Source organism: Gopherus flavomarginatus, chromosome 3, assembly GCF_025201925.1.
Source record: "Gopherus flavomarginatus isolate rGopFla2 chromosome 3, rGopFla2.mat.asm, whole genome shotgun sequence".
Classification (NCBI taxonomy): domain Eukaryota; kingdom Metazoa; phylum Chordata; order Testudines; family Testudinidae; genus Gopherus; species Gopherus flavomarginatus.
Window position 1 is genome coordinate 7461492 of NC_066619.1, and position 17072 is coordinate 7478563.

Genomic DNA, 17072 nt, shown 5'->3' on the forward strand with positions numbered 1-17072 from the left:
ATAGCTGCAGAGCAGAGTTGATCAAGCCATGCACAGAACAAGGGACAAATAAACCCAGCACATCAACACAAGAGTTAAGCAACAACCTGAGCATCAGCTTGGAAGAGCTTCGTTACCACTGGACAAAATTTGCTTTGCCAGTGCCTGGCCAGGAAACAAATATGCAACACCACCATCCAGGTGGCATGCTGAAGAACAAATTAACAATGGTGGAAAGCAGACAGAAGCAGCAAAGGCTTATGGGGGTTTAGCTTCCCATGCATAATGGGGCAAGGAAGGAATTTGACTTCATTCCCATACCACTAAGGAGCTTATTTGGAGTGTGTATCCAAGATCAGAATTCAACGCACAAAATTCACCCCTGAGTTCTAAAGTGCTTTTTAAAATATACATTAATAAAACAAGACTTTTAAAGGGGGAGGGGAGGAAGTATGGGAAACAAGATACAAGCACGTTTCCATTACAGAGAAAAAGGCACATTTCTTCTTTGAAAAATAGGTTAGGTTTAATTTTGTCCTTGTACTTACAGAAACTAATCAGAAAGCTTTGACATTGCTGGGAATCTGCCAAGTGCAGCCGCTCGTACATGCAGTGCCACTTTAAGGTTTGCACTGCAGCTACTCAGCAGAACAAAGTCACTTCGGATACCTACTTGCCTGAACTGATAGCACAGATCCAAGTCGAGTCATTCTCCACCTCTCCTTCACCCCCACCAAAAGAAGAAAAGAGCCTCTGAAGTTAAGTATAGATATTATATAGGTCATGTTATGCCAAGTCACATTAGAAGTTGTTCTGAACCAGAGGACTATGATGGGAGATTACACTATCTATTAGCACTAAAAGGCCCCGATTCAGCAAAGTATTTAAACACATGCCCGTCTTTGAGCACCTGAGTAATTCCATTGACTTCAAAGGTACTGCTCCAATGCTTCAAGATAGTCACATGTTTAACTACCTTGCTGAATTGCAGCCTGAGATGAAGTGGGATTGTTCTTAATGTTTCCTCTGAATACTGTGTGGGTGCCTCAGTTTCCCCTATGCAGTTCTTAAGTCTCTAGGTGGTGGGATAAAGGCCAGTGTGCATAAATCACTGACACTCTGTCTCCCTGGCAACAAATGGCCAGGGCTCTTCCCCCCTGCAAGGAAATAGCTAAAGGTGAACAAAGAGATCAGGTGATCTCCTGCCCCGGGAAAGAGACAAAGCCCAGAGAAGGAGGGGCTGGAGGGTTTTTTTTTCAGTTTGGGGCTGGCTGGGGAGGGGAAGTGAGGGCAGATGTGGGGGTCTGCCTCACTGGGCCTCAGAATGGACCCGGCTGATGGGTCCCGTTCACTGTACCTACAAGCTCTGTTTTAGACCGTGTTCCTGTCATCTAATAAACCTCTGTTTTCCTAGCTGGCTAAGAGTCACGTCTGACTGCGAAGTTGGGGTGCATGACCCTCTGGCTTCCCCAGGACCCTGCCGGGACGGGCTGGCTGTGGGAAGGAGGCAGAGGGGCAGAGGATGCTGAATGCTCCAAGGAGAGATCCAGGAGGTGAAGCCATGTGAACTTCTTGCCCTGAAGACAGTCTGCTCCAAGGGAGAGAAGGCTCCCCAAAGTCCTGTCTGGCTTTGTGGAGAGCAGTTCCAGAGCATCACCCGGGGATTCCGTGACACAGCCTCAGATGGGAGAGAGTTTCATGCAAAATAGGTTACTCCCTTGAACCTGTTCAGGTCAATGGGATTTTGCCAGAGTAAAGACAGAGGCCTAGTCTAGCCTAGGAAATTAGGTTGGTATAACCATGTTGCTCAGGAGTGTGAAAAAGCCACACCTGAGCGATGCAGTTAAATTGAGTTAACCCTCAGTGTAGATGGTGCTAAATCAATGGGAAAATTGTCCCATACACCAAGCTACTACCTCTTGTGGAGGTGAGTGTACCTATACTGATGGGAGAACCACTCTTGTTGACATAGGTAATGCCTTCACTGGAGCACTACAGCTGCACCCACTGCAGGATTTCAAGTGTAGACAAACTCTAAGGGTAAAATTTTCAAAAGGTGTAAGTGATTTGGGAACCTAAATCCCATTTTCAAAAGTAACTTAAGTCTCAATGAAACTCCAACTTTCACCTTTGAAAATGGGACTAAGTCACATAGGTGCTTTTGAAAATTTCACCCTAAGAATAAAATAATTACTGCCAATTTTGGCTCTATGCCTCCAGCTACTCAGAATTACCTATCTGTCTAGATACACAGAGAGAAAAATATCCAAGGTTCTCTGCATTTTTCCTCCCTCGTTCTTTATTATTGAGAGATGATTGCATGATTGCTTACTAATAGAGATGGTCCTGCTTTTCCCTTGAAAAATTCATGCTCCACAGAAGAGTCATGGCTTAAAACTCTAGGGTATTGCAATTGGCAGCCTTAGGGTTATGGGTCCATTAACGAGTAAAGGCCTGACCCTGAAACGTGTGTATCAACTTCCCCAAGATACCAAGCGCCTTCAGCTCCCATGATCTTCAACTGGAGCTTGCCTGATTAAAATGTAAAGACCGCATGATATGGTCCAGCAGGTCTTGAGGATGCTCAGCATTTTGCAGGATCAGACCTCCTGGCTGTAGAATTCTTAGTAAAGCTTTACGTCCACATTGCAAGTCCTGGTCTCTGGTTCACCATCATTTTAACAGCAACAGATACAGGGCTGACTTCCCTCTTTCTCACACCATGTGACTCCACTGATCTCTCATTGAGATTACTGCTGATTTACACCGGTGCAAATGAGGAGAGAATCAAGGCCTTGGTGTGTACAAACATAGGCCAGGGTGAAGGTAGCTCATAGAGAAGAGAAAACCTTTTAGGGTGAAAAAAGAATTTTCATGTTAATTCCCTTAATAATAATAAACAATGGATGTAAAATAAGAGCATGTAGGAAATGGAACCAAGAGGTCAGATTTGTTTCCAACCTTAGATGTTGCATCAGCTTCTCTTTCAGTAGCTTAAGCCCAAAATATGACCTATATTAAAGTTGTGTGTGTGTGTGAGACACAGATAGAGACACACACACACACACACTAATCAGGGATCTGAAAGCCTAACCCAATCTCCAGGTCTGGCTTTGACAGAAGCTAAGGGCACCCAACCTCTCACCGGATGAGTCCCCGAGCTGAGCTGATTGCTGTGCTGCTAAGAAAATGGAAACGTTTTTGCTGAGATCCAGGTTTGCCCTCAAATCGTTACACATTATCTATTTATTTATGCATAAACAGTGGCATTATGGTTTGGAGAATAGGGACCTTTTGATGGGAGGTAAGCTTGACTAGCCTATGGGAGTTTACTGTTATGCATATAAATGAGGCCATACATACAAATATGCACAGCAGACAAGTGAAAATATATAGCGTCTCTTTAAAATGAAATACTTTGATTGCTCCAATCACAAGAAGTTGTAAAACTACCCTGAAGAATTAACAGTCTCAGTACATGCTAACTACATCCATCATGAACTCGTCTTCAGTTTCTGTTATCATATCACTGTCTCCTGGGATCCCCAGCCTTGTCATCATTTGCCCTTTATAATTTATTCAGCTTCTACTTGCCTGAATCCTTTCTACTTATCATTCATCTTTACAGGTGTACATAAAATTAGATTGATCCTCTTATGGAATACATGTCAGAAAGAGACAAGTTGTCATTGAGTAACACAAAAAGCAAAGGAAGGTCCAATGGCTTTTGTTGAATTGCTCAGCAATTGTCCTTTGAGATCCAAATGAAAAGGTGTCAAATAAAAAAAAAAGATAATACAATCTTTGGAATTTAATTTTAATTTTCCTGTAGATGTGTGTGTGTGTGTGTCTAATATAATATATATAAATTGTATGTGTGTGTATTATATATAACATATATGTAATAATATAACTATATATTGTTATATATTCTTGTATATATTAATTTCCTCTAAAGCTCAAAGAGAAGCAAGATCTCATTGTTCAAATTCTGCAAATCTAAAAGGGAGCTATTTGGAAGCTACAGACACAATGAGTGTGCCGGTCTGAGGCGAGATGGCAGCATACAAACACACTGGTTCTGATACAACACTTACACTGTAGCCTTTTCCTCCAAAGCTCTTTGGACTGGAACATAGAGAAAGAGTTTACTTTGTATTCCTGTGGTTGCAGGAGTAGGGCTACAGAAGCCAATCTTTAACTAGTGAAATGGAACTTTAATGTTTACAAAGCAGATAGGACCCAGGTGTTTCATCTCATCTGGTGAACAGCACAGCACTGCCAAACTACAGGGGTTTTTAGTAAATGGAAAGTGGCTTTACTCCCTCCACACCTCTCTCTTCCCTGAAGTAAGATCCAAAAAGCCTTTGACCTTCTGATCAGCCTGAGGGAGGGAGGGGAAGAATCTTTTTTAACCATGACGTGGATGCCCAAAGATTTCAAGGAGAATTTCTACAGGCTCAGTGTTTGCAAGTCTCTTCCCTCAAATCTGTTTTTGCTCCTTTTCATCTTCATTTTTTAACTTTGGAAACAGGCATGTTTCTCCCAGGGGAACAATTAATTTTGTTTTCTTTCAAAATCGAAAGGGCATGGTGAGCAGCTTGTATGTTCAGAGGGCTACGTTAATCAATGGACTCCTTCCAGCCTGCCACTGCTGACCAAATTACAATTTACATTGGTAGTGAAAACTTTTTGGAGGGGGTGTGGGGGGGATCTAAATCCAGCTTTTGGCTTAATGCAGTATGCAGGGCAATATGTGATTTTATGGTTTCCTAATAAGCTTCTAGGAAACCCACTGAAGCGTTAAAAAGTGAATTAATATTGTAAAATTACAGCACATCCTACTAGACTGGATGAAATTTATGCTCTGTGCACAGGACCCTTGTGAGGTCTATGCACCACTTGAGTCTCATATAAGCCCTGTTGTGAGGATTTCAGTAACTAAGGGCTGAATTTCACTCCTTATACATGATGAATTTCACTGGGCTGTGACTGGTAACATGCACATGCATTTCATCAAAGCATGATTGGTAACACGCATGAGAATTTCAGGAAATTATAAAAGAGGAACCAGGCCTATGGACTCAATAGCTGTTGTTCCCTCCCAATTTTAAAGGAGCTTCAGAACACCTAGACATCCCTCCTGTTTGCTGATATTATTGCAACACATATTTACACTCCTTTTCTTTTACAGAAACACTCAATTAGATGTAATACAGGATGGCATATGTTGGTTTGGGCAGCATAAGAGATATTGGGTGCCACTAGCAAAATAGTAATTCTGTAGCTTGCTGAGAAATATCATACAGCTGTAGTACTATTTCCTCCCTCTCAATAAGACGACAAAATAATTTTTGATGGATTTCAAAGTCTGGAAAGGTAGCTAAAATTTCTGAGGTTAACAGTTTGCCAGCTACTCATTTTTATATTTATTCTTTGGAGCCTTGCTGGTGAGTTCTGATTTTATACAAAACAGGCAGCACCCTACAACCAACAGCCTATTCAGTACCCGTGTCTGAGAGACCACAAAGAAACAGAAAAAATGTGACTGTGCTTATCATACATGAGCTCAGTTTATTTGTGCCATAAATAAAAGTCGATCTTGATAGCCTAATTACATTTCTCAGCATTATCCTCTGACGTTAGCCTCAGAAAGAAAGAAAGAAAGAAAGAAGGGGAAAAAGTTGGCTTCACTATAATTTGTAATCAGAATGACTATACTTAAAACAATTTTATTTCCCTGATTTCATTTCTCATGGAGCTTTGTGGGGCCAATAAATAATATTAAACCGAACGGGCAGGGACATAATTCGCATGTCCCCTGCACTGTCATTGATGGGGTCATATTTTTGCCTTCTCCTAGATTATGGACTGCATTTCTGATATTGCACTTTCATCATGGGGAGATTTACCAGGCTCAGAATTCCCAAAGGAGAATCAACTTTTACTTTTTTTCTACTTTCTCCCATCCCCCTCCCATTAAAACACTCCACCTTGCCTAATTTGCCTTTGAGATGTCTAAAAATGCCAGTGCTTTTCCCAGCATGAAGGATTAGCACAGATTATGGTGAACAGTGTTAATTATAGGTGGGGAAAGAGAATAGTGCATCTCTCCAATCTGTTCTTGATTTCCCTTGTGTCTGTCTGGCTGGTAATAAGCCTCCTTTAATCTGGCAGTCCCCTTGGTGAAATCAGCACCACGGACAGCAATATTGATTGCTTCTGAGAAACCATCACAGCTGCTCACCCAAATTACCTTTGATATGTGACCTTTAATGTAATTACTGCAACATCAAAGCATTTCTATAAATTATTAAAGAACTAATATACTTCATCATTCAGCTATTCTATTATATGTAAAATAAACAATCACAAGTAAATGTTAGAATTTGAATCGCCTGGCACTCACAATAGTGTTCTAACACACACATACACGCACGCACACCCAGTCCTTCCATTTTAGGCAGGAGATACTTTCCAACTGTCCCAAGCAGTCGGCTGAAGAAGATTCAACAAGCAATTTGATATTTTACATTACGTTCAACTTCCTGCAAAATATTTATCACAATTCTCCCCTAAAAGAAGTACCATAAAGACTTTATTAATCAACACACACCTGCTTAGAAGTGTTTTGATTATTCCACAAGATGACTTTATATCTCACATATAACAAGAAAATATGTAAAACATATTTCTGTCATCTTACAAAGCATATCCAGAAAGTAATTACTGTAAAATATGTGCATGTAACCACTCCACCAAAAACACAGTGATACATAGCTGAGAGGCAGAAGCTTGGATCTATGCACAAAATACTGGTGTCTCAACATTTCCATACATTTGCATTTATGTGCATATTATTACAAATGACTCAGTTCTGTGTTTTATAATAGCAAATATGCATGCAGTAGTAATACAAGGGCAAGTACTGTATAATTTACGGGGGGGGGGGGGGAAGCCTCGATTCAGTGATCTACTGTATGTATCACTTTCCCCTTTCTATACCTGGCTTGTTAATTATTTTCATGCTTCCTTAGTAGTATTGTTTGTGTCACAGAAACTAGCAGGTGAAGGGGATGTATTATATATATATTGTTTGTGAACTCATGTGAGAGAGGACTTAGACCCTTAACCTAAGGGGTGCTCCTTATTTTATGGTGATGAACTATGCTTGATATTTCTGGTGCATGTCATCAAGCACAGTTAGGTATGTCATAAATACTCCCCTGCTACTTGCATAGGAGCCATAAAACAATACCCAGGCATGAGAGCTTATCATATAGGCTGGTTCCCTGAAACAAACTAGAGAAATATCACCTAGAGGATGAGTTCGGGAACTTGATGGAAAGGTGTCTGCAGCCAGGTCGGGTGGGAGAAAGAAGGGTTTGATCCTGAGAGGAATAATTCGCACTGAAGCCAAAGGGCTTTGATGGGTGCTCAGGATATTTGAAATTCTGGTCACTTATTTCAGCACAGAGCCTTCATCATTGCCCTCTGGGTCAGATTCTTCTCACTGTTACAGCCAGTGTTAAACATGAATAACTCTTCTGAAGTCAATGTAGTTAGAGAATTGCAAATGAGGTCAGAATTTGAATTGATAAAAGAGTCAGATACAAAACCTTACGGGTAAACTCCGACCCCTGTTGCAGTCAACACAAGCTTTGCCATTGACTTTAATGGGGCCAGGATTTCACCCTCAGAGCTATGGTGTTTATAAAAACATACAGACATATACCTTGGCCACTACAAATCTGGCTGTCTAAAATAAGGCTCTCAAACTCCATATTTAGGCAAATCATTTTTGTCCTGATTTTCAAAAGCGCCGAGCATCCAGCAACTCTCATGGACTTCAGCAGAGTTATTCCAGTTTTTACCAGCCTCACTGAGACATGACTTTGATCTCCTGGGAATGACATGAGTCTGGGCCTGAGTAAAGTAGCCTGCTTTTCTATTCCTGAGTGTCCAACAACTCCTAGTGAACGGTTCCACTAAATAAACATCATTTTTGAGAATCAGACCCCCAATTTAGCCACTTAATTATGGATTTGGGTTTGAAAATCCTTGTGTTTTCACAGGTGTATGCCTCTAAAACATGCTCAATAAAATTTAAACTAAGAAGCTGTTATTTGAAACATCCCTGTGCTAAGTATCTGCCTTTTATTAGCGTGTGCACATCCACTCTTTAGTTGGCAGCCCAGGCGCAGAGAGGGCATGGATCTAAAACAAACAGGAAGGAATCACCCCTTAGTAGCAACAATGCAACCAGAATCACTCATATTTTGTAGAAGAACTAATTTGGTGGAGCTGTCACCAGGTATGAAGGTATTCGTGGTGAACAATGCACACACACAAAGCATGCCCTTTATGACAAAGATCACACCAAATGTGTAAGTACATAGGCATCTTAAGGGGATGAAAAGATAAGTAAGCAGAGACTGATACAGGACCATGGGAATATCAGGAGATGCAACAATTTCTCAGCAGTTGAGAGTAACTTGAGTATAGTGATAGCAACTCCCAACTTGCATACAGGGGTAGATTTAAAGTCATGCAGAGCCTTGTCCAAAACTCTGAGTGTATAGACTTATGGGCAAACATTTTCTCACAACCTTTTCATTCCACACATAGTCTTTGCCCCCTAACCTTTATGGATGCATCTTCCTCTCCCTCCTGAGTCTTTGATCCTTTATCCACATGAGACAGAGCAGGCAGAGATGCTCCCTCCAGCTGCAATCAGATCTGCACTGTGTTGCTTCCTGTCCCTGTACACCAACTACACCCATGTCTCCCACCGCTCACCCTTACTACTGGCCTGAGAAACCCAAGGACCTGTCTCAATCCGTCCCTGTGGGGCAGGTCTTCCCCTCAGAGTGATGTTTCTATTTTTAGTTCTGCTTGTGTTGTCTGAACCTCAGATCTTGCTCATGTGAATAATTTTCCTCATTATCTCATGTTCTTCTCTTCTCTCTCTCTCTTTTTTCTCCTTGTCTCGCTGCCTTTCCAATCTGCTACAGCTGCTTGAATACTAAAGCAATTGAGTCAAACCACTTTGTCATCAGGAATATGTTTTCAGTCTGTGATAACTCAATAATTCAATCCGTTTCTTTTTGCCGTCATGACTTGCTTTGTTGAGGGGGGAAGCGGAGGTGTTACCTCATACACACGTCCATGTACCAATCAGAAGGCTCAGCCCTAAAGCCCCTTTCTCAAAGGGTGGCAGAATCCAGCCCCAAATGGGTTGTATTCCATTGTGGGCTTCTGAGTATAACAAGCAGCTGGGGTTTGGTATGTCTGGAAACATCTAAGCTGGATTGTGGCACCTTGATTTTATTAGCTTGATGCAAATATGGACTCATCTGAGCAATAACAGTCATTAATCATCCTACTCCAAAATGGGAATGTAATATACAACCCAGTGCAGATGAAAACAGCAATCTGGACTCACCCCTGGCAGTGTCTTCTGTTCATGCAGTGCACTCTGGGCCTTCAGGGCAGACTCCCTTTCGCAGTATGTTAGGAAGGCACAGCCTGCAAATGAAAGACAACCCTGCGTTAAGTACAGAGCTTCAGTGTGGATCAGCTTAGGAGCAGGATGCAGAACAATGCTAAGCTTCTTCCCTTTCCAGCGAGGGAGCTGCAGACTCCCTTTCCCTAGAATAGAATGAATCCCTTTCCCCAGGCCTTCGTGATAACAGGAAACTGTCCAACGTGTGCTCATCAGAGGGTGATTCTGCCTCACTGCATTTATCAGTGCTGGGTAAAAAGCGCAGAGCAGGATGGGGAACAGAGAGGAACCCACTCCCACACTAATGAGGCTGTTGATATGGGACTGACATGTTATTCCTACCAAAATGGAGCAATGCGGACAAGGAGTGGCGTGTGGAACCAAGATCTCCTCAGCATACTGAGGACCATGATTAAATCCTCATGCTACCCTTTTGTACCACACACCCAGAGTAAGGGAAGCACAAGGACTTGGGGTTTCCAACTGCAGAGGATGACACATAGCACTTAACCTGACTTGCATTCCCGTGTAGCACCCCGTTTGCATACACACTGGAGAATAACCACCTTGCGCTCCCTGCCTGCTCAAAGCCAGGCACATGAAGGAAATCACACTGAGGCCCAGATGAACAATCCAATCATATCACTTTAGAAATCATTACAAATTCAGAGCTGCCACAGTCAATCAGATCACTGGTCCATCTAGTAGGACAGCCTATCAACTGCAAGGGCCATTGCCTGCCATGGTAGAATGGTAAAGGAAAGTAAAAAACCTCATTACACAACAGGCCAATGATGCAATACCCTAGTTGTGCATGCGATGTGACCTGATTATTCCCCCTTACTGGAGTATACAGAAAGGCTGCCAGTCACTGCAGCACAAGAACTGCTTATTATGCACAGGTCACTTTCCCAGCAAGTTACTACAAAACAATTACAACCTGTCTCCCCCCTACTCCCACAGCTTCTTTGACTGGAGATATCTGACCGGAGATATCTGACCAAGCTTTAGATGGTTTGTTCATCAAACCGTGAGCTTCTTCCAAAGCTGGGAAGAAGGAAAGGGGAGTCTCCTCAACAACTGTCTATTTGTGTTCCATTACCTTGCCTTAGAATCACATAAATATAGGGTTGGAAGGACCCTAAAGAGCGCATTTTGTCTATCCCCCTGTGCTGAGGAAGGATTAAGTATACATAGACCCACCAGCTCCTCTTTCTTTGTTTATTGACCTGTCGCACTTTGTTTAAATCTTAGATCGTGAGCTCTCCAGGACACAAATTGCCTTTGTATTATTTGTGTGGTGTTTAACACAACAGGGCCTTGATCTTTGACTGAGGTCCTTAGGTGCTAACCCACAAGAAATAAAATAGGTCACTTCTCTCTTTTAAGAAGTTCTAAATAGAATACGTTAGAACAGAGACTCTCAACCTACTTACTATTGCGGGCTGCATATGTGACCCACGATATATTATGTGCGCCGCATCCAGTAATACCCGTATGACCCTGAGGATTCTCATGGATTGCAGCTGTGTGCTGATGGGCTGCAAGCATCCCATGGGCCATGGGGTTGAGAACCACTGGGTTAGAGGATGAAATAAGTTAAAAGGTACTTTTCTAAGTATTTTCCTGAAGGACTCACCCACTACCTCCCACAAACTGGATGATCATTAGAATCAGGAGATGAAAAAGACCGACTGGATCATCTGATCTAATGTCTGTGTCTGGGGGTGCGGGGGTGGTGGTGGTTCCTTTTAGTATATTCCAACTGTTCACATGTATCATGCATCAGTGACTGTGCACGTCGGAAGCAAATCAACGGTGAGGTAAGCAAAAGAGGCAGGAGCAGCTCTGAGCAGCAATGATTTTATTCTCTCTAATTGGTACCATTCAATTCTTCTTTCAACTTTCAGTGGCTCTGTCTGTGCGTGTGTGTGTAATTTTATTTATTTTTGCATGGGGAGGAGTGGGGACAGTGGCAGTGAAGGCTCAAGGGTGGAGAGTGGGGGGTTAATGGATTGAAAAGGGTTTTTAAAAGTCGCTTGTAGCTTGATAATCAAATGGGAAACAACGCCTAAATTTAATTTCAGTGATAAATCATAAGCAGAGAGCTCTCTGACCAGACACAATAAGAAAATATCCCTTTGGTAGCAGAACTGGACCAGTTGATACAGTCTAATTAGGCACATGATAGCACACTGTTATAGAGATAAACTATATAGTGTAAAGCTCCCATAATGGTAGTTATATATTTCCTCTTATTGTGATGGCCATGACGACAGCTTGGAATAATGAAGCCCTGCAATGCTGGCCACACTGTGACCATAATTCAGATCTCTCAGGCAGAAGGCTCCTCCTTTCATTATAAAAGCAGCGTTTCCTTCAGAGATCCAGCCAGGGTGTGATGAGTTATCAGGAGGAAGCAACCAAAATGAAATCCCTTCCACAGCTGAATGTGCCTGCGCTGGAATTGCAAAGAACTCCCAGGTACGCTGTATATAACAGAGGGCATCAAAATGTCACCAGCTCCTCAAACAAGGCAGTCAGGGCATAAAGATTTTGAAATGGAAGGAGGAAATTTAATCAGCGACTCGCACATGGCGCGGCACCAGGGAAGAAAGGGAACAAATGTTTCAGGTAAAACCAAAAAAGACTTTTGTTGAAGTAACTTTTCAGCACACTCCATAATACGCAGCATGCCTGAGAGTTATAATTTATGTCAACAGCTTCTCATTAGGGAAATGGATGGCACAGCCTCAGTGGTACCTTTTTCAGAAACAAATATTTAAGTGAGTTTAGTTTTGCCAGATTAACAGCACCAGAGAGGGTTATCCCATTCCCACCAAACAATGAAAGAGAGCAGGCAGCAGCAGCGCAAATTTCCCCATACTGGTTGCCAATGTGCCACAAACCTGACTCAAAGTTGAAAGAGTCACCCCATGGCTGTCTGTAGGCCTTGGCTTCTAAATCAGTGCCAATTGTGAGGACGTTTTTTAAATGTGTTAAGAAACTAGACTGATTCAAAAGTAGAGATTCGCAAAAAAGGAATTTCCCTCTTAGAGGTAATTTTGACATCTCAACATTTGTTTTCATCCCAAATTGGGATGAAATATCAAAATACACTTTTTTCATGGAATTAAAAGCTATGAAAAATGTCAAACCAGAAATGTCAGAACAATCAGTTCAACATCACACGACATCTACCAATGGCACTGTGTCGTCTCAGGGGAGTTGCGATTCTGGTGTCTCTTACCACCATTCTCTCCTATGGGTTGTGCTTCCCGGCCAGACTACGTCTCCCACAATGCACTCACAGTCATGTGAATACACCCATGTAGTCTGGCCAAAGAGTGCAGCCCATAGGCAACAATGGCAGCATTAGATATTCAAACACATATGAAATGTCGTGGAAACATAGGCCGGCGTGGTCTAATTTTGAACTGATTCAAAATAAAACATTAAGGTTCAGTTCAACAAATGTTTCTGAAGATAAACATTTCTTTTATTTTCCAGACAGAAAAATTGAAGACAAGACAAAAACAAAATTTTCCATAGGAAAATTTCCAATTTTGCAGAAACTACATTCTGCTGAAAAATAATTTTGATGAAAAGTTCTGGAGCCACCCTACTCAACAACACACTTCACAGAACAACTTGCCTACAGCAACCTGGGCTGGACGTGTACCTGACTTATAGATAAAGGCTTCATACCCTATAACACCACTTGAGCTATCCAGCATTCTCACTTAATGGTATTTTTGAAGCACATCTTATAAAGAAAGGAAGGCTGAAGGCTGTGCCTTTTTCTGTCAGCTAACTGTATGGGTGACAATGAGAATACACAACTACAGTGCATAAGAATTATATCTGGGTCTGAAAAAAAATTAATTGACTATTTGTTGATAATGAAGGGTTTTTTCTTAGTTATTCCTCATTTGAATTTAGTTTCTCTGGACCATGCTGAATTTTCCAGGCAGATGTGAATTAACTGAAGGATGCTCTGTTTGGATCACCTTTTTCTGGCTGTTTATTTGCTACCAATGGCCAGCTCTTTGGGATAGTACATAAACATCTGGAAACTCCCAGATGTTAATTAACTCAGCCTATTGAACTGCAGTCTCTGGGAACCATGAGGATGTATCAAGTGTTCTCCTGGGAGACTGGGTTGTTAAAGAGAAGGGGAAACAAAAACAGAAGTGGAGATGGAAAAAGAAAAGCTCTATTTTAATTTTACCTCCAGAGAATTCAATAAAATAATAATTGCATGGAATATATGTAGATAATAGTTGCAGTGATGGTGACACCAACCCTATAATAAATCCCCTGAAGAATCTGCAGAAATTGGGGGTGAGACACAGTCATGGGCACAGATTCTGATCTGAGTGATGTCCATGGAAACCCAGAGTTACCCTCCACCTGAATTATGCTTGATTTATGCCTGTGTCACTGAAATCAGAATCTGGCCCACAGAATCTAAATCCATTTTGCTTGACATCTCGCCATGGACTGAACTGAATTAGTTTGCTCACATAGCCAGTAGTGTTCAGCTATATATAGGCAGGGATCTCTTTTCTATTTTCTCTGTTCTTCTTCAGCTACCCAAGGGATTATGCATTATCTGGACCTCTGGTAATAATGCAGTGATATATTTGTGGGATGAAGATGACGCATATTGGCCAACTATTAATAGTTGTAATTAAGGGCTTTTTTCCCCCTTCCTTGCTTTATTTTGGCAAAGAGCCACAAGTATCCTGGCACAGTCTCTCTCCTTTGCCCACTGTTTAAACCAAAGGACAAGCACTTAGCAACTCCAGACCGTTTCTTTGCCTGATTTATGTTTGATGACATCTTATATGATTTTCTCTATCTCTGTACATAACCTCATACAGAATACACTTGTAACTATGCATCTGATGCCTTATACATGCTTGTCACACCTTTATTTCTGGATGAAGAAGTGCTGCCTAGTGGCTAGAACACAACCCAGCATCACAGCTCTTCTACTTATTTGCTGTGTGCCTGTGAATAAGTCACTTAAAGTGCGTCTCCCAGCCAGTAGAAAGACGCTCGTTGACTTCAGTGGGTTTTGGCTCAGGACCTTAATCTTTCTGTGCTTCCATGTATACATTAGTTCTGTGAGGGGCTTTAAGAGCCTCAGGTGAAAGCCATACACGAAAATCCAGATTCTGATCTCTGTGGCACAGGTGTAAATCCAGAGAAGCCCCATAGAAGTCAGTGCCATTAGTCCGAGGATATGCTGGTGTAACTGAGTTTATATCATCTTGCTTCACACCTGAGATTCTATGGGTCTGATTCTGATCTCAGTTACACCAATGTTAAATCAAATCCACCATTTTCACCTTACTGGGGTTACTTCAGATTAACTCAGATCAGAACTGGAGCCTCGGTAAGGGAAAAATCTTATTAACAGAACTTTTAAAAGCAGCACCGACTGAGGCCGACTAACCAGCAGACTTGCTGAGGCAGTTGCTATCAGGTCAGACCTTTTCCTGTGATGCATCATTGTATTTGAGGCTGATTAATTTCTCCTGAACCATACGCTGTTTGCACTGCTTCTTCAAGGATTTCATATCAAAGAGAGGGTCACAAATGTAACCTATTTATGTCCTATATCAGTTTGTGAAAACTGCATAAATTATTTGTGTGTGTGTGTAAGTACATACACATACACACACACTAAAGTTGTCATGTTTCTATTTAAATAATAATAAATAATAATAATAATAATGAAAAAACACGTTACTCAAGCATCCCTGAGCGTCCCTGTTTGATGTATATATTGATATCTCCTACAGGCCCCAAGCAAGAATCAGAGCCTTATTATGGCAGGTGCTCTACAAAGAAGCAAATAAGGAAAAGTCTATCTGTCTTAGGTACTTAAATGGCCCCCATAGTATCTGGGCACCTTGCAATCTTTTACCTATCCTCGCAGCAGACTTGAGAGGCAGGGCAGTGTTATTATGTCCGTTGGACAGATGGGGAACTGAGGCCTAGAGAGACTAAATGACTTGCTCAAGGTCACACACAGAGTCTGTGGAGGAGCAGGAACTTCAACTAGGTCTCCCAAAATCCAGGCTAGTGCCCAGTCTTTCCTTTGTCAAAAAAAATTAGATTTCAACTACCAACACAGAGAAAAAAGATGTTACTAGTTAGGTAACTTATTAAAGTTGATGCCTCAGATGATGACTCCAGTCTGGGAATTCAAAGAGAGAAAGGACCTTTTTCCTTTGAGCTATCCTGGATCTTTGTCTCTGTGTTTAAAACTATTCTAATTTGCTCAGTCTAGAGTGTATCCTCCAAGCGTTGATCACCGGAGTGTTCCTGGGATCGGAAATAATGTATCTAATTTCTTTGTGTGTCACCTCCTCTGCCTATTTCCACCCCGCCACAACCACTGAGCACTAACTGTTTGGAGGAAATACAGGCATATAAATCTTCCTGGACATCATCTTCTCCATCAGATTCCTCAAAAGGCAGATTAACATTTGAAAGGCCCTGTTGTGTGGAATGATCATTTTTTCCTCTTGAAATTGTTTGCCATCGAGTCTTAGAAGGCTAGCATTTCCCATTCAATTGAATTTATATAATACTGTATATAGTCGTTCATAAGCCAAATATTTTTGGTAAAAAAGTGACGCATCAAATAGCAGAGGTCAGCTTATAAACGGGTCTACACCAAAATTTGATGATTTTAAACTCTATGGAATCATTGAATTGAATATCTAATACATTGTCATTTTGTTTACCTGGAGCATCTGCAGACATGGAGCCCCCTCAGCTCCCTGTGGCCACGGTTCGCCATTCCTGGAGAACTGCGGCCATAGGGAACTGAGGAGGCTCCATGTCTGCAGACGCTCCAGGTAAACAAAACTTCCTGACCTGCCAGCAGCTTACCCTGACGAGCCAGGAGCCAAAGTTTGCCAACTCTTTAAATAATATAGGGTAGGCTTATGAAAGGGTCATACAGTTTTTGCTATTTTTACTTAACCATCTTATAAATGAACAGGCTATTGAACAAGCATATACAGTATATATGTTATATTACATTTATACACACACGCGCCAAAATTTATATTAATGCATCACATTAAGAATCAAAGAGTCAGGAAACACAAAAGTTAACATTTCTATGAGATCATTAACTCACCTAACATTGAACTTATTGTCCTTTAAATTACACATTAATAGACAAAATGCAACCATGCAAAATCCTTCCTCAGGTTCAGCAACATCTAACTTCTATCGGTAGCCGCAATGAGAGGCTCCTCTCTTAATAATGAAGTTGTACTCTGATCAGTAATAAGTGAACTGCCTTAGCATCAGTTTGGCTTCACTTTGAAGAAGCATCCAATTGCCCAGATGTATATGCAAAAGTTATTATTTATACTGCCAGCCTGAGAAATTTGGCCTGAAACCTCACAAGAAGAGTGTCTCCCATGCTATCAACAGTACTTCCTGCTTCTAGTGGGGTAAGCACTGCTCTGCAAGAGCTTTGCTTGCAGACTTTTGTACTCCTGCTTCCAGCTACACCCTTGTGTCTGATCCATCTCTGTTCAGCTCATCATGTGCT

The 17072-nt window shown here is 41.6% G+C and overlaps 1 protein-coding gene across 14 annotated transcripts in view; it reads right to left on the reverse strand.

Moving 5' to 3' along the window:
* Positions 1-17072, reverse strand: part of CELF4 (CUGBP Elav-like family member 4) — an 885612-nt gene that overhangs the window by 774046 nt on the left and 94494 nt on the right. For all 14 annotated transcript variants that reach the window (XR_007773108.1, XR_007773107.1, XM_050943604.1 and 11 more), the window contains exon 2: positions 9425-9507. Coding sequence is in view for 12 of the 14 variants with exons in the window: in XM_050943604.1 (XP_050799561.1) it covers positions 9425-9507 (83 nt within the window). In the remaining 2 variants the exon portion in view is untranslated. The remainder of the gene's footprint in view (positions 1-9424; positions 9508-17072) is intronic.